Source organism: Brachionichthys hirsutus, unplaced genomic scaffold (assembly GCF_040956055.1).
Source record: "Brachionichthys hirsutus isolate HB-005 unplaced genomic scaffold, CSIRO-AGI_Bhir_v1 contig_836, whole genome shotgun sequence".
Lineage (NCBI taxonomy): Eukaryota > Metazoa > Chordata > Actinopteri > Lophiiformes > Brachionichthyidae > Brachionichthys > Brachionichthys hirsutus.
Window position 1 is genome coordinate 1,145 of NW_027180799.1, and position 25,599 is coordinate 26,743.

The 25,599-nt window shown below is 52.0% G+C and overlaps 4 protein-coding genes and 1 non-coding gene across 5 annotated transcripts; 3 read left to right on the forward strand and 2 right to left on the reverse strand.

Annotated features, from left to right (window-relative positions):
• Nucleotides 1-946: 946 nt before the first annotated feature.
• On the reverse strand, nucleotides 947-6,115 carry LOC137916735 (ataxin-7-like protein 2). The gene is made up of 10 exons (XM_068759704.1): nucleotides 5,986-6,115; nucleotides 5,079-5,147; nucleotides 4,662-5,004; nucleotides 4,232-4,473; nucleotides 3,872-3,954; nucleotides 2,988-3,187; nucleotides 2,735-2,915; nucleotides 2,542-2,663; nucleotides 1,513-2,407; nucleotides 947-1,079 (listed from the first exon to the last, which is right to left on the reverse strand). The coding sequence occupies exons 1-10, from the start codon at nucleotides 6,113-6,115 to the stop codon at nucleotides 1,062-1,064; spliced, it is 2,283 nt and encodes a 760-aa protein (XP_068615805.1). The 3' UTR covers nucleotides 947-1,061.
• A 695-nt stretch (nucleotides 6,116-6,810) lies between these two features.
• LOC137916734 (synaptophysin-like) lies at nucleotides 6,811-12,422 on the reverse strand. Its single transcript, XM_068759703.1, has 6 exons — nucleotides 12,298-12,422; nucleotides 12,038-12,112; nucleotides 9,535-9,650; nucleotides 8,815-9,013; nucleotides 8,190-8,363; nucleotides 6,811-8,052 (listed from the first exon to the last, which is right to left on the reverse strand). The coding sequence occupies exons 1-6, from the start codon at nucleotides 12,310-12,312 to the stop codon at nucleotides 7,927-7,929; spliced, it is 705 nt and encodes a 234-aa protein (XP_068615804.1). The 5' UTR covers nucleotides 12,313-12,422; the 3' UTR covers nucleotides 6,811-7,926.
• Nucleotides 12,423-15,167: 2,745 nt separating this feature from the next.
• Nucleotides 15,168-20,760, forward strand: LOC137916733 (zinc finger CCCH domain-containing protein 11A-like). The gene is made up of 16 exons (XM_068759702.1): nucleotides 15,168-15,461; nucleotides 15,680-15,791; nucleotides 15,896-16,015; nucleotides 16,289-16,415; nucleotides 16,507-16,692; nucleotides 16,785-16,850; nucleotides 16,933-17,091; nucleotides 17,236-17,295; nucleotides 17,393-17,479; nucleotides 17,567-17,626; nucleotides 17,716-18,204; nucleotides 18,324-18,382; nucleotides 18,458-18,965; nucleotides 19,077-19,249; nucleotides 19,431-19,603; nucleotides 20,087-20,760. The coding sequence occupies exons 2-16, from the start codon at nucleotides 15,738-15,740 to the stop codon at nucleotides 20,307-20,309; spliced, it is 2,544 nt and encodes an 847-aa protein (XP_068615803.1). The 5' UTR covers nucleotides 15,168-15,461; nucleotides 15,680-15,737; the 3' UTR covers nucleotides 20,310-20,760.
• Nucleotides 20,761-21,377: 617 nt separating this feature from the next.
• Nucleotides 21,378-24,085, forward strand: LOC137916737 (zinc finger protein 568-like). The gene is made up of 2 exons (XM_068759705.1): nucleotides 21,378-21,599; nucleotides 22,626-24,085. Exons 1-2 carry the CDS (start codon nucleotides 21,413-21,415, stop codon nucleotides 23,420-23,422), a joined length of 984 nt encoding a protein of 327 aa, XP_068615806.1. The 5' UTR covers nucleotides 21,378-21,412; the 3' UTR covers nucleotides 23,423-24,085.
• Nucleotides 24,086-24,354: 269 nt separating this feature from the next.
• Nucleotides 24,355-24,426, forward strand: trnae-uuc (transfer RNA glutamic acid (anticodon UUC)). Its single transcript has one exon. It is a non-coding gene; the product is annotated as a tRNA-Glu (tRNA).
• The last annotated feature ends 1,173 nt before the right edge of the window (nucleotides 24,427-25,599 follow it).

A 25,599-nucleotide genomic window follows, 5' to 3' on the forward strand; every position in this document is an offset into this window, starting at 1 on the left:
TCTTCTGATGATTTTCGTTTGTTTAGCAGGATTACAGAGAAACTGCTGGATGGATATTGATGGAAAAAAACCACCAAGCTGGGCCTTGGTCAAATTTAGACCCCATTACATTTTTGAGAGCGATCTGGATACCTGTCTGGATAAAACAATCTGGAATTTTCCATTTACTTATTATAATGGAGGCTTTTTTTTTAATCTTGCAAAATCTGAATTCAATTCACTCACCAAACATCCCAGTCATAAATGGGTCCGATATGAACCATCATGAAACATGTCTTCTGGTTCTGATCCAGAATGAGGTCAGGAACAAATATTACATTTTAACACTAAAACCCATTTATGGATTCAAGAATCAGTTAAAAACACACATCAACTCTGATTCACTTTGACTTTTCATGGTTGGTGTATAAAGATACCAAGAACAATCTAGAACCTTTTGGTGCCGATCCAGATCACCATGTGGACGGTGTAGATCCAGTTAGGAGGGGGGCTGTAGGGTACAGCCCAGGATCTGGATCATCTGCATGTAGAACTTTAAGGGTCTCGTCCACATCGGTGGACACGGGAAGCAACGTTATGACAAAACACGACAAGGCTTGGAAAATGACAATCTAGAGAACACCAAAATATATGGGCCCAGGTAATATTCTGGATTGGGTAAAACATAATATTATCCAGGAGATTAAACAGACCCCGTTCTACACCTACATGTGAAAGAAAATTAAAAATAAAGTTTATAGATACGGCACGGAAACCAAACAAGTGTAAAGGACATTTTTTAATCCAGTTTATAAACATATTAGCAGCATAACCGGATGGTCTTGAGGTATTTCTAAATCCATACTCTGAATTTTATCCAGCCCTCCCGCTCCCAGGTCTCCCTCAGACATTCACCGACTCCACACACACTCATCCTGGAGCATCCGCTCAACAGACGAAAGGCTGACACACACCTCCCCACACACACACGCACGCACACGCACACACGCACACGTCCTGTGGTCCCAGTCCCGGATTGAGCGGAGCCGGCTCCCTCGTCGTGGCTTGTAAGGCAGGCACACTTAATGGTGCAGTTTTGGCTGTAGGACAAAATAAAATGTGTTACTTAGATTTGAACAAACGGTTTTCCAGCCCCCCCCCCCCCCCCTTCAGAACTAGAACTAAACCGTCAGAAAAGGAGAGAGAAATTCACGAACCCGGACGCGGTTCTGGAAAGTTCGTTCGAATCGGTGGGAAATTTAAATTCCTCAACATTCCCAAATTTACATTTCACAAGCCCTTTAAGTCGGGTTCGGAGGTGGTGGCATGGACCTTCTGAGATAGCAGAATTACTTTTATAGATCACGTTTCTTTTCGTCGTCAGAAGCGACACGATCGTCCGGATCAATGGAGACACTTCAGAGATCGTTACCGCCGGCTGATCACAGATCGATCACCTTTAACGATTCGGAGCAGGAACAGAACCGACGATGGAAACGGTTGATCCGACACTTGTCCCCCCCCCAAACTCACCTTCTGTGCGCCCAGTTTCTTCTCCACGCCCCCGGCCAGCCCCCCGCCTTTACTCTCCTTCCAGGTGTAGAAGTTGGAGCGCGGTGAAGAGGCGGAGGCGGAGCTGGGGGGGGCCATGCGGTGCACCGAGGCTTTGGAGGAGGGCGGGTGATCCTCCAAGCCGAGCCCCTTCCGCTTCTTCGCCAGCCCCTGGTGCTCGAAGCCCCGCCCACTGCCCGAGTCGCCCATGCCGCCCCTGCTGTGGGAGTTGTTGGTGGCGGAGGGGGGGTCTGGGGGTGACGGATGGCCCAGCGGCGTGTGCGTTCGTTTGTAGGTCCAGACTGCTTTGGGGGCTGGTGAGCGGTACTCCGAGGGGGAGGGCTGGGGGCGGGGTTTGCCGCTGGGGGAAAGCGTGCCGTTTGTCTGTCCGTGTGGGAGAGGCGAGTAAATGGGGGCTCTCGATGAGGAAGAGGAAGAGGACGGTGGGCGGCCCCGGTCCTGGAGGGCGATGCAGTTCCTGTCGGGGCCTGAGTGCCCCCCTTCCTGGGGCGGGGCTTTGCGTTTGCGGAGGGAAGCGGCGGCGGCGGCTGCCCCTCCCCGCAGCTTTAGCATCTGCTTGCTGGGACGGCCCACAGGGTTCCTGGGCCCCCCGGAGGCCACCTGACACATGGCCACAGGCTCACCGGGGGACGCCAGATGACCGATGCCGCCGCCCCCCCCAGTGTTTTCTGATTGCACGGCTGCCGAGGGTCTTCCTGGTCCACGAATGGACGAGGTCGATGATGGCGTTTTGATATGACTTCCTGTGCGGATCTTAGAACGTATAGAAGACGCGGACGCGGAGGAAGGCGGCGAGGAAACGATGGTCTTGGCTGCGGGGGGTGGGGGGTGGACATCTGGGACTTGAGGTATTTTCCTGCATCGAGAAGAAACACGGCAGAGATCAGGTCGGCGTCTGGATCCGACATTCGTTCAAGGTCAAACAGCCCACGGGACGCCTCAGAAAGGCGGCGACGCCCCCCCCCCCCATCGGGTCTGAAGGGTTCTTACTTCCAGAGGTGAGCGCTGACGTGCTGCTCCAGCATGCTGTTGAGGGCCGACCTCAGGTGGTGAAGCCGCCTGTCGAACGTGTAGATGCCGCGACCCAAAGCGCGGCCGCCAAACGAACACACCTGGACGAAGAAGACTCGTTAGCGCCATTAAGGTCAGCCGGCGCTCGCCGTTCACCGAAGCGCCGACTCACAGCCAGCGGTCTGGGATGCGCAGCAGAAGACGGGAAGTCGGCGGGATCGTCGGCTCCTTCGGCTTCGCTTTCGTCGCTGGAGAGTCGTCCGGAGACGAGAGGCGAAGGCGCTCGGTGGCGTCCGTCATCCGGCCGCTGCTCGTCCTCCTCCGGGACGCTCTCCGACGCGGCCGTAGAGCGACTGGAGGACAAAAGGAAACCCGTTTAAAACGTGTCCCGGACGCCGTCGCCGGCTGGGGTGAAGCTCGCTAACCTGAAAGCAGGGAGGCTGGCCAGAGGCCTCCTGCAGCGGGGGGCGCCGGCGTGCTCCCTGGGGGCCTCGGGGCTGGGGGAGGAGCCTCCCTCCAGAGATTGAGCCCCTTTCTCCCGAACCTTGGTTTTGAGTTCTGCCACCAGCTGGTCGAAGCTCTTGCTCCGGCCCCCAACCTTCCGGCGCTGGTGGATGGAATGGATCTGACGGGACGGCAGCGGGATTAGAACCGGTCCAGGGAGTTAGCTGGGGGCTAGCTGGGGGGCTAGCGCCGGCTACAGAAGCTACAGCGCCGCCCCAAGCTTGTTCATTGGATCATGTTCTGACCCAACCCTCGATTCCCTTGATTCTCCCCCCCCCCCCCGCCGGGACATTTACACATAACAGTTGAAAAGGAACCATTGGGGTTGACCCGAATCTTCAGTCAACACATGTTCTGACTGGATCTAGGGAGAACCTGGGAGAGGAATAGGGTTCTAAGCGACGCCCCCAAAGTGAATCCAAAGGCTGCATCAAGCGGCGCCACTTCAGTCATCACTGAACGAATCAGAGCCGTCCAGACGTCACTGCAAACAAAGGGTTAAATTCATTCCCTGGTCCGACAGGAAACGGTAACCTGCCGAGATCCTGTCCACCCACGGAGCAGGTAGGAGACGCCGGCCGCTCCCCTCCACGTCTCCGTTTGTTTCCTGCTAATCGAGTCATCCCGTCTCACTTCCTCCTCCACACTCAAGCCACCATATAAGGACGCTTCCTGTGCCGGGAGCCATTTGCAGCGCTCACACTCCCTTTCAAAGCAACTCGCCCCCCGAAGCGGTCCCAGCGACGTCCAGACCGGATCCCCCCCCCTCCATCCCCCCCCCCCAGCCGAGCGCGGTGGCGCTTACATTGCACGTCAGCAGCCGCGTGCAGACCTTCTTCCTGTCGGGGTCGTGGACGCCGCAGTGTTTGTCCAGATCGCACTCCCTCTCTGAGGACACACAAACAGTGATGTCATCGCACAGTCAGAAAAAAAAAAAAACAGAAAATAAAACGGAAGTGAAGAGGCCCGGCGAGCGCCGGGAGGGCTTCCGGCGCAGCGGCAGACAATTCCACTCTGTGTGGCTAAATATGACGAGGATCATGATTGATCAGTCGCCTAGCAACCCGCCGCCATCAGCCGGTGTGGCTGGATCCCGGCTGGCCGGGCTTTAGGCGGTACAAACTGCACAGAGAACCCAAAACCCACGTCTCCCGCGTGAACTCACTGGAGGCCACTTTGTTGTAGGGTCTGGGGATCCGGTGGCCCGCCAGCGGAGAGGAAAGAGGGGAGTCTTTCCTCTGGATCTGGGTGGGGGGCCCGTCCCCAGGCGGGGTGCCTCCGTGCGGCCAGGGAGGATCTCTGACTGCCGGAGGCGGGGCACTCATCGGAGGCTCCAGAGGCGGCGGCTGCTTGAACAGCGACGCCTCCGCGCGGCGGCTCGGGGAGGATTTCTCCAGCGGGGAATGTCTGGGTGATGGAGAGGAAGTTTACTTTCAACGCAACACGGAGGCAGGCTAGCAGTTTCCCCTTGACTCCATTCTTTGTGCTAAGCTACAGGAGGACCGCTAGCTTCTTCATAGCGCTCCTCCTTCCCCGCGTCGTTCAGCTCAGCTCCGGTTACAACCATCTCCTAACTCGTGCTGCTCGGCTCTTACCGTACTCCATCTTTGGAGTTCTTGGCGTGCCTGTATTGGGGCGGGGTGGAAGGCGAGGGCGGGGCTGCCCGTAGCTGCCCGACCCCTTGGCTGCGACCCTCCCAGGACGAAACGGAAGCAGCGCCGGTCCCCCCGTGTGAGGGAGAGTGGACGTGGTGAGGCCTCGGCTGGGGCTGCGGCGCCGGGGTGGGCGAGCGCAGCCGGGCGGAAAGCTTGGCCAGAGGGCCGTGTCTCCGTTCGCAGTGCTTCTCAAACGCCTGAGGCTTCACGACGCGGCCACAATGGCTGCACATGACCAGGTAGAAGTCATCGTGGCCGGGGTAGAGGCCGAAGACGGACATGTCTGGGAGGAAACACAGATCAAACGATTAAAGTCGCATTCCGCGTTGAACGACGACGTCTGGCGGATGAACTCACCCTCTTTACTGAGCGACATGGTCTCCGCAGATTTTTTGCCATTCTTACTGCAATCATCCAGATCAGGCCCTGAAACATCAAACACTTGCAGGTGTTCAGTCAGTCAGTCAGGGAGGTGGAACCAACATCAACACCTTTAAGAGGAGCTCTATAAATCCTTCCTTATTATTCCTGTGACAGTTCCGGTCAGGATGCAAACGCTTGGTGCGGGACTTCATCTGATAGTCGTCGGGACTTGGGAGAGATGCGAGACAATGAGTGGGCGCGCACACGCACGCGCACACGCCCCCCCAGCTGGGAAGGGCGAGAACACTCTCTGGGTCACACATGAGCTCAGCTGCGGCGGAAACGTTGCTATTAAATGGGGAACATGAGCGTGAGGCGAGAAGAAGACGCCGATAACGTTTACATGGCAGCGGGGCGCAGCAGACCGCCCCCCCCCCGTCACCGGCGTCCACTCTCAGCCCCACCGCTGCTAGCGTTAGCCGCACTCGTCGTCAACGGCGACGCTGGCTTTCTTCGCTAGCTAGCTTAGCCTAGCTTTTCACGGCAAGAAGTTGCTCGCCCGACCATCCACACTAGCCTCCTTCCGCTCCGAGAAAAAGCGCCCGTTTCACACGGAACACGTCTCTGAACGGCTGGCAGCTTGTTCCACGACCACGGCCGTAAAACACACACCGATACGTGCAAAAAAAACCACAAAAAAAACAACCCCAATGACTGTTTTATCCTGAAAACCGTGGGACCGGGAGGGAGCAACATGTTACCCACCCAGCGCTAGGACCCGGCAGGGTCTTTGTTTGGGTAACACGGTTAGCTCTGTCCTCCGTTTCCACGAAAATAAACCCCGCGGATTTGGTTAAATGGCTTCGCGGCTGCCGGTGTCTGCGTCGGAGTGCGTCCTTACCATCCGCCGCCGTCACGCCGGCCCACTCGGCCCAGGCGCTCCAGCTTTGACCCACGAAATCATCGAGGCTAGGCACCCGCCGATCCAGAGCAGCCATTGCTTTTGCTGCGCGTTCACGCACCGCCATCATCACTGCGCGGCGATCTACTTACGTCATCTCTCGCGCCCTCGGCAGGATAGGAACTTCCTGCGTGCGCGTTCGTGTCACACCCACACACACACACACATAGGTTGGAGCAGAAAGTTTCTCAATGATGTCATATCTTCTTTTCCGGCCGCTTCAAAGACTTAAAACACGAAGATAAATAAGAAATAATTTGTCCCTTCGTGTGTGAAGTTTCTGATCTGCTTTTAACAAAAATAAAAGTTTCAAATATAACATGAAACATCTGCAGCCTACAATTGGATCCACCTTTCTTAATTAAGCACATGTAGAATTCTGTGGAGGCCCTTTAAGCTGCTGCAGACATGACACATATCAAGGTACAAGGTTCTGGCTTGCACTCCTGGAGAATCTTAGCCCATTCCTCCCTGGCAAAGGCATCCAGTTCCAGAATATCCACACTGCAAACATCTTCAATGAAAATTTGGTCGAGCAAGAATGTGTATAATGGGCAGAATGGCCTTCAGCCACCTAAAAACACAGGTTTCCATGGAGACAATTGAATAGCCATTCCAAATACTAAAAGTCTTTCGCTTTCCCCCCGTCGGTTCTTCCTTCATAACTGCAGCTGGAATCTGGTCCCATCAGGCTGCACAGCTGTGAATTTGGTACCATCCATGACAATACTTCAACACAAAGAAGAAGAAGAAGAAAACCAGAGATGGTGATGTCACTGACAGGCAGGAAGAAAAGCCTTTTTATTAGACACCTTTGGGAACTGAAGGATGCTCAAAATGTCCGTAAACGTGAGGGTGCGCGTGGAAAAAGTACAAACTCATTCATCAACTTCCCTGTAATCGAGACGGCAAGACGAGCGGCCGCTGCTCGTGTTTACAACGCCAGATAATCCGTTGTTTTGAACAAACAAAGCCTAAAATACTCAAGTTAGAAGATTCATTCCATGAAGAATCACGTTTCCCTCCAAACTAAACTAGGAATCATCTCTTAAAATTGTAGAGCATCGTAATGTGTCGAAGGTCAATAAGTCCAGCGACTCAAACCGGAGCGCCGCCCGAACGCAAAGCAAAGCAAGCGTGGAGAAACTACCGGCAGCGACGCAGAGCAGGGGGGGGGGAGGAGGGGGGGGCGGCAAACGCAGCTCTCCTTTCCCACTTTACAAAACAAATGAACGTAAATCAACGAGGCTTTCCTAGTGGGAAACGCCAACAGAATCCCGACGGCGCCGTGAAATGCAGACCAGAATAACCGTGAGCTACGTATAAATAATGTCGCTGCGCATCGACTTCGGGCAGCGGATCAGACGGCCCGCTGCTCAGTTCAGGAAACACGTGGGATTACGCAGCGGGGATCAGTCTTTCATCTAACAAACAAATATATATATTTGAATTTTTAAACTCAACCAATGAAATTACAGGATTACAGTACTCATCCGTGCGTGGCCTTTATCTACCGAGAACAGGCCCGAGGTTTGAAGGCACTCTGGGTTAACGTCTGCGGGGACGGGTTCGGTCCATTAAGCCGGTCCTTCTGACGTCGGGGGGGGGGCGATGTGCTACCGCGGAGAACGCCCTGCTGATCGCCAAACACATTTGGTTTTAGCTTTGAAGGCGTACATTCATGGCAGCTCTCGTTTGTGATTTTAAGGCAGACTTTATAAAAGAACGCGGAACATGTCGGCGACGGCCGACCGGCTTAACTTGGCAAATTAAAGGGCGTTTCTGAAGGTCAACGTCAGAGACCAGCGTTGGGCACAAATCATTTTCTACTGTGGGGGGGGGGCAGCGCGCCAATGCCCCGAGGATCCCTCGGTGACACGGCTAGGGTCCGGGGGCACCTCCTTCATCCATGGGGGGTGGCGGGACGGGATCCTTGTGGAAAGGAGTTTCCTTGTAGATGAACCAGCAGTTACCAGCCCACAAGATCAGGTTCAGAAAGCCGAAGATCTGCGGAAAGTCGGGGGAAAACAAAAGGGATTCTTTGAAAACAGCCGCTTCTGCTGGACCCGCACGGCTTCTCCTCTAGCCTCAGGCCTCCTACGGATGAGCGGCGCCGTGCGGAGCGTCGCGTTGACACCACTTACCACCGAGGCGTTCAGGCGGCCCATGTGGGGGAAGTCTCCCGGCTTGCAGGTCCCGCCGCAGGCGTGCGCGACGAACTCCGGGTCGGTGGCGTTCTTCACGTCAGTCAGGCCTTTGGCCCAGGCGGACGAGGACACGAGCCACAGGAAGGCAAAGACAGCGGTCAGCACCAGGTCCTGAGAGCCGAGACACAGGCGTTAATATTAATGCCTGCAGCCGTCCACTCATTTCACGGGAGATGTTGGATCTGTGTCATTTTGGATTTTTACAGCGCCTATTTCTCACTTTTAAAACTATTCTAAGTGTAAGTGCTTTGCTCTCGTGGGTCAAGTTGGGTTCCGTCTTTCCCTGCTAATCCTGTAAAGCGCCTTGAGATGACTTTCTGTTGCGATCCGGCGCTACAGAAATAAAACTGAATGAAGGCGGAGCATTTTCTTCACGCTTAAACAGAACCGTTTTTTAAACTGCGCCATCACCTGCTGCAGGTGATTTCCAAGACGTTGTCGTGCCTCGTGTGTGAGAGAAACTAAAAAAGGGTTGGAAAACAAAGGCCAGCTCGGTGTGTGGACGCGAAGGGGCGGAGCCACACGGACAGAGATCCTCGCCGAGCACAGGGTGTGTACTCACGATGATGGGGCCGCGGCTGGTCTGGCGGTAGACGTTCTGGTAGCCCAGGTAGAGGACCAGCGTGGCGGTGCAGTAGAGGAACCCAAACACGCCGACGCACACGAAGAACTCGGCCGAGGAGGAGAAGTCGCCCTGCAGGAAGGCCGGAGAGGTGGCGCTGCCGTTGCACGACGGCACCTGATACGGCTTCGACTGCAACCTGAAGGGAGGCGGGACAAGAGAAGGCGTCTCAGCAGATGCTCGCTGACGGGCTTCGCTCTGTTGCTGTGAGGTTTCCGGAGAAAACGAGGCCTCACCTGGGGCGAAGCTTCTGTCCACGGAGGGCAGGAGGAAGAAGTATGACAGGATCAAGTAAGATTCCAGCAACACAGACCGATTAACAGAACCTTGAAGTCGTCTACGAGGAGTCGTTAGTCAGAATAAACTCAATCCTCTTCTGGATTATCAGATTATTAACACATTGCAAGCCTGATTCTGAGTTTAATCACACATCTATGGGCCGGTGTCCCATCACAACACACCCATTTGTTTTAACTAAAATAAAATATTTAGACAGCGTGCAAGTGGGACCAGGTAGAATTCACAAGTGCGTTACTTTCTGCCCCTGTCAGCGTTTGAAACACAGTTCATACTTTTCACCAGATGATGGCAGCAATGAGGACGAATCAGAGAATCCTGTCCCACCAGCTAATGGCAGATCAGCTCCAGATCACACCGTACCTGAAAGGGTAGCCGAAGTCCGCATGGACAGTCTTCTCACCCGCGGTGCAGGAGACAGAGAAGGTGGTTGACCCCGAGTAACCTCCGGCGGTGGCAAAGGCAAAGATGGAGAACACCTTTCGATGAAGACAAATGCGTGAAGAGCTTTTAGTTTTACAATTTATGACTTCATTAAAAACTTAACTCACATCCGCGCAGAAATTAAATTAAAGTCTTTCAGGTACAAATATTTGAGAGCATTTAATCACATTTCCGTTCATCCTCCCGGAATGAAATGATATTATCAACACATCAGCGCCGACCCGCTGCACCAACAAGCCTCAAGTACAGACACAGCACAGACGCCGTTTTGCAGCACGTGTGTGACTGTTGCTGGGATGCGTTCATAAATCTTATAATCTTCACTGCACCGAGACGAAACGTTGGCAAAGCGGGATCAATAAATGTGACTTCTCAAGCCGTTCATTAACGGAGTACTTATTCCGTAGTTGTTTTCATATTTCATGAGAATGAACGTCAGAAAATGTTTCTTCTGGACTGAGGAAGAAAAACAAGCCGATATGTGAACAACGCTGACAGAGCAGCAGGAAGAGCGGCGGGCAATCCAGACCACTTCCTGCCACCTCTAACATGAACTTCCGCCATTACGGCGTCCTACGAGAGTCGACTGCGGTGCGTTTGGAGCAGCTCCTCTTCGTCTGCAGCATGAATGCTCCACGCTGACGCGCACGTCTGAGGAGTTTAGAGTTACAAATCCCCCCCCCCCCCCCCCCCACGCCCAGGACATCCTTTCTCCAATGAAAAGCATCTGATGAGAGCACGTGATTCTCATTTCCGTACTTTCTCAAGAATAATCCTTTTGTTCACTTCCACCCACAACTATCATCAATGCACATTCCCAAATCATCAGGGTCCTTTTCAAGTACACAATGGTGTGTACAATAGGACGAAGAACAGGGCCATCAGAGGCGCTGCAGCACTGTAGCAACAGCAAGACAAACAACAGCTTCAGGCCCGCCAAGGACCGCCGGAATGGGTTTCATCTTTCAGGTTTCTCTGGATTGCTGCACAATCTCTCAGCTTTCATCGACCCACCCAACCTGACAGCACCCCAAATAAACCCTCCACCGTCCCCACCCGGCCCCCCACAGGCTGCAGGATGCATTCCTGACCGTGGAGTAGTAGCAGGATAGATGAGAGACACCAGTTCAGCAATTTAGCTTTTAATAAACCTCCACACGCAAACGCAGGAACTGAACGGCAAAAACAGACGCGATTACAAGAATAGCTAAACCATCCTTCAACCAACTCTGAAAATGTCAGCTGTTACTGGCTAATGTCCGGACATGTGTACTGCATACGGGCCAGTTTGGCTTACGGTAGCATTAAAATACCTACCCACAGTATTTCACAAGAGGAGGGAGGAAAATATTTATAATACTAACGATGCTTCACCATGGAAGAATTTTGTGCATTTCAGCCTCGAGATCAAAGATGGCCAACATTAAATTTAACTTGCGGAACTTCGTTCAGGAATTCGAAGGCACGCCAATGTCTGAAGCAGCAAAAAGCCAAATCCAAACACGCAAACGCGAACAACACGAGCCGCCAAACTGTCAGCCGTGTTTTCACAGGCAGCGTCACAAGATTCAAACAAAACTGAAGCAAGTTCCAAATCTAAGAGTAGATTACGTTAAACCAATAGGAAGACGATCATGCTGGACTTTCTGGTTTCGCTTGGCGTCACTTCATAAAGACAGACAGTTTAGCATTTAATTAAAGCGCTATAGAGGAACTCGGCTTGTGTAGATTCTGACTCAACAATATGGTCGACATTCTTTACATTGAGGGTTTTGACATTTAGAGGGAGTAACGATAAACTGTAACAGCAGAATAGAGTTAAAGTCCGGGGCACGGCTGCTGCACACCGCATGGAAACGTCCAACAGGACATAGCTGCAGCACAAGCCCACGCCTTTGCCACACACACAGCCCTGCTGCTGGTGTAAGGAAGAAGATATCATAGCACGCCATTCTGCACACAGCCCGCTGCGAACGTTAGCGCACATTTACAGGGGCCATTCCTGAACCGGTTTCTTTTTTTAGCGTACGGTCCATTCAGATCCCTCATTAAGAAGTCAGCAACACAGACGTAGTGATATTTGGAGCACGTTCAGAGCTGTAGTTCATCCACACTACTTGATAGTGAGCAGCTGGGCCTTCAACCACAGTGACGTCACACCGACTCACGTCTCTGCCTTCAGTCCTTACATGAACAATTCAGACCAGCTGCTGCGTGAGCCGAGCCGCAAATCAGAATGGCAAGGAAACCCTTATCAGTCTGCACCTCCAAGGGTTAATGAATGCATTTAATGGCTCACAGCACTTTGTGGTGTTTAAATAACACGCAACAGTTTAGTCCATATCACGCACATGGTGGCTGAAACAACGCTAGAGAGATGTGGACTTTTTTTTTTAAGAGACACTTTCAAAACTTCACTTACCCATTCTAGAACTCGAATAAATCCAATGGGCTCTTTCAGCGGTCCGAGGTCCAGAGTAAACCCGGAAGTCATTCTCTGTGTTGTAGAAACAAAGGCACAGAAACGTTTAGCTAGGTTAGCCCCACGTAGAACGTAACCTACTTTCACGTTAGCGCCGCAAAGGCTACCTGCTTGTCACCTTGCGGCTAACTGGCCCTGCCCTTGCTAACCTCATGCTAACGCTAACTTGTCAACCCGAGTATTCGGCCAAGCTAACCCACCTTAGCAGCGTCCATTTAGATGTGAAGCGACGACTCTGTCGGATTTCACTCAACGGTTAGCACGTACGTGACTCTTAACGCGAACTTGTACTCCGTTTCAGCGAGAACCGTGGCGGGCAAACGGCGGCAAAGGACTGACAGCGCGCGGAACAGAAACAGCCAGGCGAGCAATAGGAGCACCATCTGTCAATCACAGACAAGTGACCCGCCCCCCAAAACTCACCAAAATAAGACAAACTCCGCCCCTACTTCATGTACCGGTACTTCAAAATAAAATAGAACACCTCGGCGACGCAGCTCTTGGTATCTTTATACGCCAACCATGAAAAGTTAAAGTGAATCGGAGTCGATGTGTATTTTTAACTGATTTTTTAATCCATAATTGGGGTGTATCCGTATCAAAATTTAATGGAATCTAAGTTAGACAAAGTCCCATTTTCAGATTTATTTCATCAAGATCCATCCAGCAGATTTCCGTAAATTAGCAGGATTTTCTTTCAGCAATATAGCCTACAATACAGTACATAAAATAAAAAGTAAAGTTCGTCACCCAGAAACAACGCTTGTGCTTGTGGTTGTATGTTGCATTAGCTAATTATTCTTATTGTCATAATCATTACTGATACTAGGATGTTTTGGTTCTCGTGTCGTAGTGGGATTTCTCTGGGTTCTCCGGATTCCTTCCACCTCCAAAAACATGCATTTTAGGCGAATTGATTACTCCAAATTGTCTGTATTGACTCGTATGTGTGAGGAGAGCTGCTGATTGGTTGATATTATGGTACGCCAATCAGAAACAGAGCTGGGCGGGCTAATGCGTCAGCATAGTATGCCTATAACAGCCGCCACCCGCTTCACCCATAGGATTCACCCCTGAGTAATATTTCGAATGCTACTACGGTGAAGGCGGATTATAACCTCACTCTGCCTCTGATTGATTGGATTGGTTGAGTTGATTAGGTGTAGCCAATGAGAGTGATAAGAATCATCCAATCAAATGTAGAGTAGGGCGGGTCTTAGTATCGCCATAGTAGGATTCGTAAATTCCCGTTGGTATTTTTATCGTACATCCGCCATTTTGCTGAAGTCTTATGGTAACAAGCTCGGATCAAGTCCTCCTCCACTACTTAATTTTCCCTTTTTTTAAAAAAATCTGAAACTGGTAATCAAATACTGTATACTTTCTTTACACAATACACCAGCCTCTTAACGTAGTGTTAGAATACGAAACGTAAAAGAAAGGAATATATATAAAAGAAAGGAACAGCAGTCTTCGACGTTCAGCTAATGCTAACGATAAGGTCGCGAGAAACTGTCGGTTAAGGTAGGTCTCGAAAATGCAGCGTTAAGTGAAATAACTGATTTGTGTGAATGTTTTGCCAGGTAGCGCATACACCACTGCGCGTTGATGTTCTGAGAACAGCCACTAGTTTTCTGGTCTGAGTAGAAATGTGGGAAAAACGCAAAGCTGTTTTCGCCGAAGTTAGTTAGCATGCTAACGCGGGCCGATGTTTACCGCTCGGTTATAACAGTATAACCACAACCCGTGAAGCGAACGGCGTTGATTGTCTCCTTATATTTGCATCGTTGTTGTCGAAGTTAATGTGTTGGAAGCGGACAAAAAGGATCTGAGTGTGTTTGATGAGGGTCAGATTGCGATGGCGGCGTGGCGCTTTGGGCCGTGTTCTGTTGGAGAACCTTGGGTCCTGCCATCCATGTGGACGGCGCCCTCCCGCCTCCCGCCTCCCTAAATATTGTCTCTGACCAAGTGCATCCTTTAATGGAGGCGGTATTCCCTGATGGCAGTGGACTCCTGCAGCAGGAAAGGTCCAGAAATGGTTCAAAGAGAACCATTTTGAGTCAACGCCTCAAATTGGTTCTCTTGGACCCCCCCTAGTTCCTCGGATCCGAGTCCAACGGAGCATATTTGGGCTGTACTGGGCGAACTAGTCCGATCCGCGGCGTTCCCGCCTCGCAGCTTGCAGGACTTAAAGGATCTGCTGCTGACCATCTTGGTGCCGGATCCCACAGCACCCCTTCAGGGTTCTGGTGGAGTCCATGCCGCAAAGGGTCAGTGCAGTTGTGGTGGCAGAAGGGGGGGGGGGGGGGGGGCTACATAACAGGCAGGTGGCTGATCGGTGCGTGTCTAGCATATCTTCAACCAGCACGGATTCATTTACGTGCTGCGTCGTCGATTCTCTCCGGCCGTCTCGGATAGAACGACTGACGTTCCCCCCCCCCCGACCGTGGCCCCCGGATGAGAGCTCGATGTGGTGGCGACGTCGGTTAACGGCGTCGGATGGAAGTCGGGGTTCTGGATGCTGATCAGCAGCATTTGATTAGAGTAGTGATCATGAAGTAAAGGGAATGAGCTTCTTCCGTGCGTCTTAACATTGAAATTCAGTTCTCAAATCCGTGACTCGTGAATCATCTCGCTGTTCTGACCCGGTTCTGATCGCCTCTTGCTTCATCGGTCGATGTGCCTCATTATTCTGTTGCTGTGTGTGTAACTGTCCAGTCGTCTCCTTTGTGTTTGTGCACGACTCGTGTCTCTTTGTAACCCTTTCAGTGCCACCTGGAGTGTTTTCTTTGTTCGTTTCTTAGGTGTAAAACCTTGTGGGAGTCTCTGGATGTGGAGAACTTGAAAACACAATGGGAGAAGATTTTTTTTCCTTTCTCTTCTTCAAAATTGGCAATCGACAGCCGAGAATCTGTAGAAGCTCCAATGTCTTGCCTTGTCCCCTTTCGGGCTTCGCTCCAATGCCAAGTGTGCCAAATTGCCTCCGAGCCCGAGAAGAAGCTGAGGATATTTTTTTGACCTACTTTCCCCCCTTTTCTGCTATTTTTGCCATATTTTTTTGGGGGGGGAGATCTTTTTGATAATATCCTATTTATTTCATTGATTACACCCATTAATAAAAAATAATAAAAACAAAAGTCTTCAAAGGACACTCCCAGCAGCGGTAATGGTTAGCAGTCTGGCTGTAAAGATGTCTCAGAGTCTCAGAAAAGAGATGTCGTAGGAAGACGAGTGTCTCTGGGCGACCCGCCCCCCCCCTTTACCTCTTATCTCACGGATCAAGTGTTCCTTCAGGACTCCATACCGATACGGAGACCACCCACCGGCAGTCCGCTTGAGGAAGACGTCTTCTCAACCACCTCAGGTAAAGCGTGCACGGTTCCTAAACGAATCCTTCTGCAGCGGCTGATTTAAATCCTTCGCCGGCGCTGACCCTCGCGTGTCCCGTTGTGCATTTTGAGGAGTCCTCCGCCGTGCAAGCGGCGTCAAACCTGCGACAAACCCGTGTTGATGTTTTAAAAGACGGCTGAGTGACGTCGTATCGGGGTTCTGTCTAACACGTGGCTGCGCCTCTGATTTCAGGGTCCTGTTGGCCCCGAAGAGATCCATCTGCCGGTCGTCACCTTCGTCAACCGTCACCATGAGCAACCGAGGAGACGACTGCTACTTCTTCTACTATTCTACCTGCACCAAAGTAAGCGAGGTTTGAACTCGCAGTCACATTTGCGTGCAGCTCGACCAGCTGAAGCGTCGGGCGTGTCGCGGGAAGCGTCCCACAGTGTCCCGTTTGCCGCGCAGGGAGACGGCTGCCCGTTCCGACACTGCGAAGCGGCCATGGGCTCCGAGGCAGTCTGCAACCTGTGGGAGGAGGGACGCTGCTTCCGCACCACCTGCAAGTTCCGTCACATGGCGATCACGGTGAGCAGGACCGAAACGCCGGTTCTAGAGGAACGCTGAAACCGCATCTCCTTCAAGCTTTGCCCTTTCGAGGCTGCGCGTGCCTCGAGCGGCCATTACCGAAGGGTAGAAAAAGTCTTTCTGGCAACCCACCCCCCCCCCGAGCCGGGAGCTCCACTCCCGCCTCTGGACGTGCCCGGAAGAAACACCCGATGTGCCGTCAAAGCAGCCGTAAGACCGGCTAGCAAAGCGGCGCGTCCAAGTAGTGAGCGCGGCTGTCTTTCATCCAAACAGAAGAGGCGAAAGGAGATCCTGTGTTACTGGGAGAGCCAGGCGGACGGCTGCCAGAAGCCACACTGTGCCTTCTTCCACGAAAGGCCCCGCTGCATCGAGGGCTTGTACGTCCCGGCCGATAAAACCAGTAAGGCGGTTCGTCGTTGTTTAATTAACCCTTTAAGTTCAAACGCCGAAGGTTTGTGACTTTGACAAACAACGTCTACGTAACTCCTCAGGTCAAAGCCAAAATACGGAACAGCCGAGCGAGGAACCGGCTCCCGCAACAACCACCCCCCCTCTCCCCAACGCGCCCAACCCCCAGCTCCGAAGCGTCATCAAGGCCGAGTCTCAGGAGCCGGTCCCGAGTCCCACCCACCCGCCAGTGGTGATCAATCCGGCAGACGACGACGAGGACGAGGACGGTGAGACATCGCCACTCAATTACATTTTGGTCCTCGTTTTCAAAAGGGCGTTCTCATTTTATCGTGAGTGCCGGCGCCCCTTCTGTTTGCAGACCAGTTCTCGGAGGAGGGAGACGACGGCAGGTTCGGCATCTCTTCCAGAAAGCTGCATAAATCAGGTGATCCGGTCGTCGGAGATGAAACCAGTCGCCGTGCTACTCCGGACTCCTCTGCTCATTGGCTGCCGATGTTTCTGGACAGGTGACTCGATGAACTTCGGGGTGAGCACCCTGGAGGAGATCCGACTCCGGAAGGCGCTGAAGGCCAGCATGAAGAGAGCTGGTTACCCGCTCCAGAATGCCGACGCCACAGCCAGCGGAGAGAAGGAGAACGCCAACTCGTCGTTTCGACCAAGAGACGGTAAAGACCGGAAACGTGATGAAATACAACCGCTTAAAACTTCTAAATAGTAAAACTGCAAATTCAAATAAATGTATAGCAAAGTGACGGCGTCCCTTGTTCTCGCATCATCCGGTTAAACTCTGGGCTCCAATTGTCTTCCAGACACTGCGAGACCGCGAGGCGGCGTGGGCGAAAGACTCGGAAGAAAGATGTCCGGCGCCGGTAAGTTTTCCCCCGGTCGGATTTCTTTGCGTCGCTAACGAAGATAATCTTGAGATGATATCTTGGAATGGAAGCTCATGAATTGTCGTTACTGCAGATGAGCAACGTGCGGAAGGCGTCCGTCCAAAAAGGAGTCTGTCGGAGCGTCTCGGCCGAGTCGTGGATCGAGGACCGCCTCAGAAAGGTGATCATCATCCTGATCGATGAGATGAACGATCGATGAGTTGACTCGATACTACAGGTTGTCGTTTTGATTGGGTTTCTTCTGCAGTTATGAAGCCCATCAAGGAAAGACTTGGGCTTTCTGCGGGCTCTGTAGCCGCGCGCTCGGGTAAGAGATACCGGCGCGACGACCTTTGCTTTTTTTCTCCTGAAAGACGTTACTCGTGCAAACCGGTGGTCTGCGTGTTTTTTCTCCAGCAGTTGAGACCAACACGGAATCAAAAAAGACAACCGAGCAGATTCGCATCAAAACTCTGGACGAGATCAAACTGGAGAAGGCGGCAAAGTCCCGTTCTCTGTCGAAAGGGGGCGGCCCTTCGGACGCGTCCGGAGCGGTCGGCAAAGCCAAACCCACAAAGGGCGTCAAGCGGACCGTCAGAGATCAAGCCTCGACCTTCGCAAAGAAAGAAAGGCGAGAGGAAGTGAAGCTTGCCGAGCCCACCGCAGAGAAGGCGCTAAACAAGAGTCGAGGGGAGTCTGACCCGGCTGGACATGGGCCTGGTCCTGGTCCTGGTCCTGAGGCTGCGAACCCGGGAGAGGTCCGGGTCAAGACCCTGGAAGAGATCCGCAGGGAGAAGGCCGAAAGGTTGCCGGTTCAGCAGCCCTCAGAGGACCCAAGCAAGAAGAGCTCTGACGGCGAGGAGAGCAAGCCTCGCCTGCCGCCGCTCCTTAGACCGGCTCCCCAAGGTGAGATTGCCGTTTCAGCGGTTTCAGCCGTGTCGCCGGGAAGCTTCGGCACAACGACCCGATGCTCCCGGTAAATCTCGTGTTCGTAACGTGATTTCTTTTTGTGTTGAATCTCACAGCAGAGGAGGACGGCGAGTCGACAGAGAAGCCGGTGAAACCTCAAACCGCGGCTCCTAAGGTAGGACCGAGCTGCGGCGCCGGTCGCTGTCGCGTCGACCCCCGGCCGACGCTTAACTGTCCCGTCTCTCTTTAGTCCAGCGTCGCTAACGGTAGCGGTATTAAAGTCAAGACCTTCGAGGAGATCATGCGAGAGAAACGACTTCGCCGGCAGGAAACGGAGAAGGCCAAAGGCCCGGCTGAAGCAGAACCTTGCCAGAAACCGCCAGCCGAAGGAACCTTGAAGAGGAGGTTTCCTGCTGCAGTCCGTTTGACGCCGCCAGGCTCCTCGTCGCCTGACTCCGCCCCCCCTGCTCAGGAAGTCCCCGTTCATAAAACGCGGTCCCTCAGATCCACCGCTGCTTCACCTCCGAGCAGCGATACGACCCCCGGTGCAGTCGGCGATACCGTCGCGTCGGCGAAGCCAAGCTCTTCTCCAACCGAGTCCGACTCGCCGGGCGCCGCCAGGTCAAAGAAGGTCCCTCCGAAAACCGCCAGGAAGTCCAAGCAGACCAGAACCGCAGCGCGGAGTCCTGCAGCGGAGGCTAACGGGACGCCAAACAAGGGTCCCAAGAAATCCCCAGAGCACACGCCGGACACCAAAGGTACCGCCCCCTTTACCTTCACGCTTACGCTAACGAGCCGCGAGCCACTGAAGCGGAAGGCAGAACGCAACCGACGGGTTTCACACGCCAATCAAATCCCTTCTCTTTCAGTGAGGCCCAAGCTGAACGTGAAGCCGTCTGTCATGAAGCCCGCCGTTCGTGTGAAACCAGGCCAGAAGCGAAGGGGGGCGGGGCGATCTGCTGTCGCTGCTGTGAAGCCCCTGAACAGTGCCTCAGCAGGACTGGAGGAGCAACTGCAGGAGGCGACATGCGGAAACGCAGAAGTAGGTCAACAGGCGCTGCTATTCATTGTTGGTGACGGCTGTCGTGAATATTCTGCTCGTCCTCTTTGTCCATCCTTCACGTTTTACGCTGACGTTTTCCACGAACTCATTGATCCACGCGAGTTTGCTAAATGAAGGCGTCGTCGTGCTGTCGGTGACCTCCGGCCTCTTCCGTCGGCAGGTGTTCCGATCCACCGGTGCAGAGGCTCAGCTGAGCCCGGCCGTCCCCCGCAGTCCCGTCGCCGCGTTGGACCTGAGCTCCGGCCCGCCGAGCGACGAGCTCCAGACCGTCCCCGTGTTCAAGCAGAGCGTCATCGTTGCCGCCGCCAGGGAGACCGTCCCGGCTGCCCGAAGGTAAAGGTTAAAACACGCCGGCGGCTCGGTGAGGCTTCGTGCCACGTTTTAGCCTGCGGCTGCTCGCCCTCGGTAACGTTTGCTTCACCGCCACGGTTTGCATCGTAATTAGATGCTTTCAAAGACGGCTCTCTTACTTCCTGCATGTGATTTCAGAACATGATCAATAGTTTCAAACGACTAGTTACCCAAAACGTTTGGTTTCCTGCTTTTATACTTTAAGACGAGTTGAGAATTCTAATTCTACCGTTTCGTAGCCGTTTTAGATTTGAGGAGAAATGAGACGAGTTTAGGGTTTCTTTTTCTTCCCCTGTGTCATGAATGCACTTAGTTAAAAAACAAAAACAAAAAAAACTGCTCCTGGAGAAACTCTTGGGCACCGCCCATGTGTCCTTGAGCAAGGCACAGAACCTCCAGACTGGTCCCAGTGATGTATAGAGATCAACAAGGTATAATTCTTCTTCTTCTTCTCCTTCATCTCAGCCCGGTGCTGAAAACTCCGCCTCCCTCCAAGTCACGGAGAACGAGCGTGGCGGCATCCAGAACCGCCTCCAGCACCACCAGCGCCGCCGCCGCCACCACTGTGGATGTCTTCGATGAGCTCATCAACGAATTCACAGATGAACATCTGCAGGACGGCGACGTGGACGCGGAGATCGGGGAGGACGACCTGCTCCAGGAGCTGTCGGAGATGATCGACAGCTGAGAGCTCGACTTTGTCTTTAAATTCACGCTCCGTTCACATTTTAGATGCGCTTCATTTCTGATCGTCTGAGAGCCCAGGAGCTGCTCTGCAGGGCGGACTTGTGATTAAATACCTTTGCGATCATTGCTGTGAGAACTCGCGCTGCCCTGTGGTCGTGTTCCGCGGTAAACCTGCCTCTGCCATTTTTAAACAAAAATCTTTGAAACGTGTCCCTTCTCATTTTAATATTTCTTTTATTCAGTAAACTAGCCTGGGGGTCTTTTCTATCTTGTATATTTCTTACCTGGTCAAAATGCTTTCAGTTGTGTCTTAAAGTCTGTTTCTGTTTTTCAATGTGGGAGGGGGGTATTTGGTCTCTGTTCTCACCCCATCCGGAAGCCTTCCCACAAATGTATTGTTCAGAGTGACTTGTACAGATTACCGTGTAAATAAAAATACTTTTAATGACCAACATCGGCTGTTGACTGGTTTGTAACGGCATCGGTCGCCGACAAGCTTAGCGGCGGACTGATTTAAGCTACGCGGTGTTGCTGCTGATTTTACAGCAAGCCAGCCCATTTGGAGCTAAAATATTTATTCTTGTGTTAAAGTTAACTAAAGTCATTATGGAAATTGTATTTAAAGCCCTATTTAAGGATTTAGCATACTATAAATGGAGCAAAATAATAAGTTTTTAGAAACGAACTCTTGTTTTTGTATGAAATATCAGAGTTGTTCCAAATACAGTGGCTTTGAGGAGATTATTTTTATTTTTTTATTAATTTTTAAGGAATTAATTACTACTGACTTCTTAACATGATGTAATCGGTTTTTCCATAAAAACTCATCAATTTTCTTTGCATTTTTATTGTCTAGTCTAGAGAAAGTGAGGGCGCTACGTAATCCAAATTTTGAGTTTGCCGAAATGAAAACTTCCTGTTATCGTAACACGTGCGCCGCTAAGCCAATCAGAGGCCGAGGAAGAGCCACAGCAGCCGCTCTCCGTCGACGGGCTGTTTCTGGCGGCTTCTTCCGCTCGCGAGCCGGGCAGCTGCTGCTTCTTCTTCCGGGTTAGCGGTTGTAAACAGAAGGTCGTTCCTCCTCGGGAGACGGAGCAAGCGAACATGAGCAAGCTGGAGCTGCTGAACGTGTTTCTCAACGACAGGCTAACGGCGGCCGCGGAGGAGATCTTCCGCGCCGTTAAAGACACGGTTCTGGAGTACCAGAGCGAAATCCTCTGCGCCGCGGAGGAGAACGAGCGGCTGAAGCGGCTGCTGAACGTCGCCGTCCAGAGGCTCCTGCTGCAGCCAGGTGAGCCCCGGCGAGCCCCGGCGGCTGTCTGCAGTGCACCGCTTCTAATGGGACCGGGGGGGGGGGGGGGCACACCTTTACCCCTTTACCCCTTTACCCCTTTAGGTGGCTAGATAATCAATAATATATATCAATATGACATAAATAATGGCTAATAACTAGCAACGATTTTTTTTAAGCTCCTGCACTGATCATATCTGAAAACGTCGCGTCAGTTTCTGCTTGAGGTTGTAGAAAGTTTGGTGAAAACAATAATTGTATTTGACCCATGACCCCCCCTTCTTCCTAGCCATTTTGTTAGCCTAAAATGGCTCAGGGTGGAAGACAGGGTTAAACAGCTCAAAATGGGATTGGCATTTAAAATAGTCAATGCAGCTCTGCCCTCAGTCCCATCAATCCCTGCATACCTGAATAAACACCTCCACAGATTTAGTGACACCCACAGCCACAACACTAGAGGGAGCTCAAACAACAGCCTGATTACCCCCTCCTATAGGACTAACATGGGTAAATCATCTTTTTACAATACGGCCACCCAAGGGTGGAACGGTTTGACTCCTACCCTCAAAACATGCACCTCTTTGGCCTCCTTCAAAACGGCCCTAAAAATACACCTTTTAGGGGGACAGAAACGGAGATAGTCATCACGACTCTCTCCGGATCAACCCCCCCCTGTTTTTTTTGTCCACCTTTGTTGTACATATTATGTGTATTTATTGTTATTTTGCATCTGTGGAGTAATTTATTTTTATTTGTATTGTTAAATGTCGATTTATGTACGAAGGACTTTCAACGGAAACAAGACTGTAATGACATTTTTGAAATGCTCCTCTTAGACATGATGTTTGGCTGTACTTGTACTGTAATACATGCTACTGTTTGACTGTACTTGTACTGTAATACATGCTACTGTTTGACTGCACTTGTACTCTAACATTCTACCTAATATCGAAAACGACATTTGTGGCGTTGCTGAATGTCCCTGCAAACACACGGAGCATAACATGTGATGTTTTAACCTTTCAGAGTCGCAACCCGTCCTCCCCCAAGACGACGGCCAGCCCTGCGATCCCGAGGGGAGGGGCTGCGTGCCGCCGCTTCCGCGGGTTAAAGAAGAACCAAAACTCAGAAATATTCAAACAGATGATTCCCAGGAAGCGAGAGATGCAGACGAAGGAAGCGGCCATGTTGAATCGCCACAGCCCTCACTCGCCCAGATTGTGTGTCACGGAAGTGTCTCCCCGCCGCCGCCGCCGCCATCCCAGGAGCTGAAAGCAGAAGACGATGGCGAGGACGGCGGGAGGCCTGCCGACGGCTCGCCATCCTCCATGGCGGAATATTTCACCTGCAGGGAAACGCAGAGGGACGGTCGGCAGAAAACCAGCCGGGGGCCGAAAGGACCGCTTTCCCTCAGTGGAAGACAGAACGCACACGTCCTGCAGATCAGGAACATCCGGTCCCTGAACCCGCCTCACTCCGCCCAGGGAATCCAGAGGTGGCACAGCTGTAAGGAGTGTGGGAAGGGCTTCAGCTTCGCCTGCCAGCTGGAAGTCCACATGCGCTGGCACACCAAGGAGAAGCCGTACAGCTGCACCGCGTGCCGCAAGAGCTTCACCACCGTCAGCATGCTGAAGAGGCACCACCGCATCCACACGGGGGAGAAGCCCTTCCGCTGCCTCGTCTGTGGGAAGTGCTTCAACCAGTCCGCGCACCTCAACACCCACTTCAGGCTCCACACCAGGGAGGGCCAGCCGGAGCCGGCCACGCTCCAGGTGGGCCCCTACTCCAAAGAGGCGGCCGACCCGGCCATCTGCAAACTCTGACGGAGTCCAAGTGGCTGAAGTTCAGGTTCAGATAGTCTGCAGAAACTGTGTTTGGGTGTGTGTCTCGTTTCTTGTGTGAATTAAAATGTGTTACATAAAGATCTCTGATCCAACAGAAAGAATAAGTAATTGATATAATTTCTGTTGTATTGATTATCGGGGTCTGACAGGTGTTTTATTTTGAAAAACGATTGGAATCTTCACAGACGTTTGTCTTGGTCACGTGACACGTTGCTAACAAAATATAAACCTGTAAACTAAAAATGAGTTCGAAAAAACAAACGTCTTTGGAGAACTTCTTTACAAAAGGAGAAAATCTAACTGAGGAGGCAGAAGAGGAGGAAGAAGAGGAGCCGACGACCTCCAAGAAAAGAAAGACAAAACCAGGAGTCGGATTTAAAACACGGTTCATCAGCAGGTGACTCGTGCAGCAAGTCCGCTTGGCATCATATGTGGAGACAAGATAGAAAACAATGAAGCCTTAAAATCTGCTTCAACACACAAAGACCAAGAACCCTGGATTAAAAGACTAGAACATGGAATTTATGAAAGAAAAAAACCTGAACATGGAGGACAGAAGTAATTACTGAGACCATGACTTCTACAAATGCGTTATGTTGAGTAGATACTGGTGTAATAATCCTGCAATAGCTATTAAAAGTACGTACAATAAGATTTAGTGGTTAAATTTACATTCCTCCTATTTAATTTAATGTAATTAATAATTCATCCATGGAAAAATTGCCCAGCATGAAACCGGCCTGTGGCAGGAAAAAGGATGTCCTGAACTCCTCTGACGTGCTTCTGGTGCCCCCTGCTGGTGGCGGAGCTGCAGGTGCAGCTTTTCACCAAACGCAACCTCCTTACCTGCCTGTCATGTTTTCACCTACCAGAATAACAAATGTTGATATTTAAAAAATTAGATGACTAACTCCCATATGGTCTAGCGGTGAGGATTCCTGGTTTTCACCCAGGCGGCCCGGGTTCGACTCCCGGTATGGGAATAGCTTCTTTTCACATCCCACCCTCCTCTTCATCAAAATCAACCCTCCCATATCCAGTTTTCAGAGTTTATATATACTTATAATCTTGTTGGAGCAGAAAACCAAGAAACCAAGAAGGGATCGAAATCACCGAGGCAATCAGACTTCCCAGGAGTATTGATTGATTCGTTAGTCCCTGGAGTCATTAGCATCCGGTGAGGGGTTGTTGCCCCGCCCACCCGCAGGTGAGATGTTTTGTTGGGATGCTTCCATGAATGATGAATTCATTGAGCTGATAGATTGATTGCTTGCTGAGTGACTTAAACCAATCAGTTTATATTCAATAACAGTGTTGATCGATGAGGATGGATTCCATTCACAACAAGAATTAAATTAACCCTCATCCACATTCCAACAACTCACCACTAAAAGGCTCCTACATTTCCCACAATGCATCCCGACGGTCTTTAATTCGGCCTCACCTGTCTGTAGGTAATTAGTTAAACAAATAAGGACGATAGGCTTACGTATTTAATTTAAGCTATATTTTTATTAGCTATTCGGTTTACGGAAGATGCTAAGAGCTAAGATAGCTAACAACAAAACAAAACAAACATGTTATTTACTGCTGACAGTCGCTGCTATTTAAGCTAACAGTAGCTTAGCCCCGTTTAATAACACTTTTATTAGGCTGCTTCGTTCATGTGTCACGTGATGAAAGTGTTCACGCACGCACACACGCACACACGCACGCACACACACACACACACGCACACGCACGCACACGCACGCACACGCACGCACACGCACGCACACGCACGCACACGCACGCACGCACACGCACGCACGGTGGGAGGGAGGGCTGCACCGCATTGACAGGAAGCACGGATCCAGACCTCCGGTAACGGCACCGAGGAGGCGGTCAGTGTTTCTGATGACGTGGCGGAGCTGACGGTTCGGTGCTGCGGCGGTGACCGGACCGGCGGACCGGCGGACCAGCGCAGGTAAGCGGACACCTTGACGCTCTGTAGTTCGGTCGCACTGACGCATCGGGTGGCGTCCCATGTTCTGTCGGGCCCGGCTGATGAGATGCTCCGGTTCCGTGCAGCGGCCGGTTCCGTGTCTATGCAGCGTCCCCCCCCCCCCCCCCCTCTCTGCGCTTCCTCCGGTTGATGCTGCGGTTTCTTTGCACTG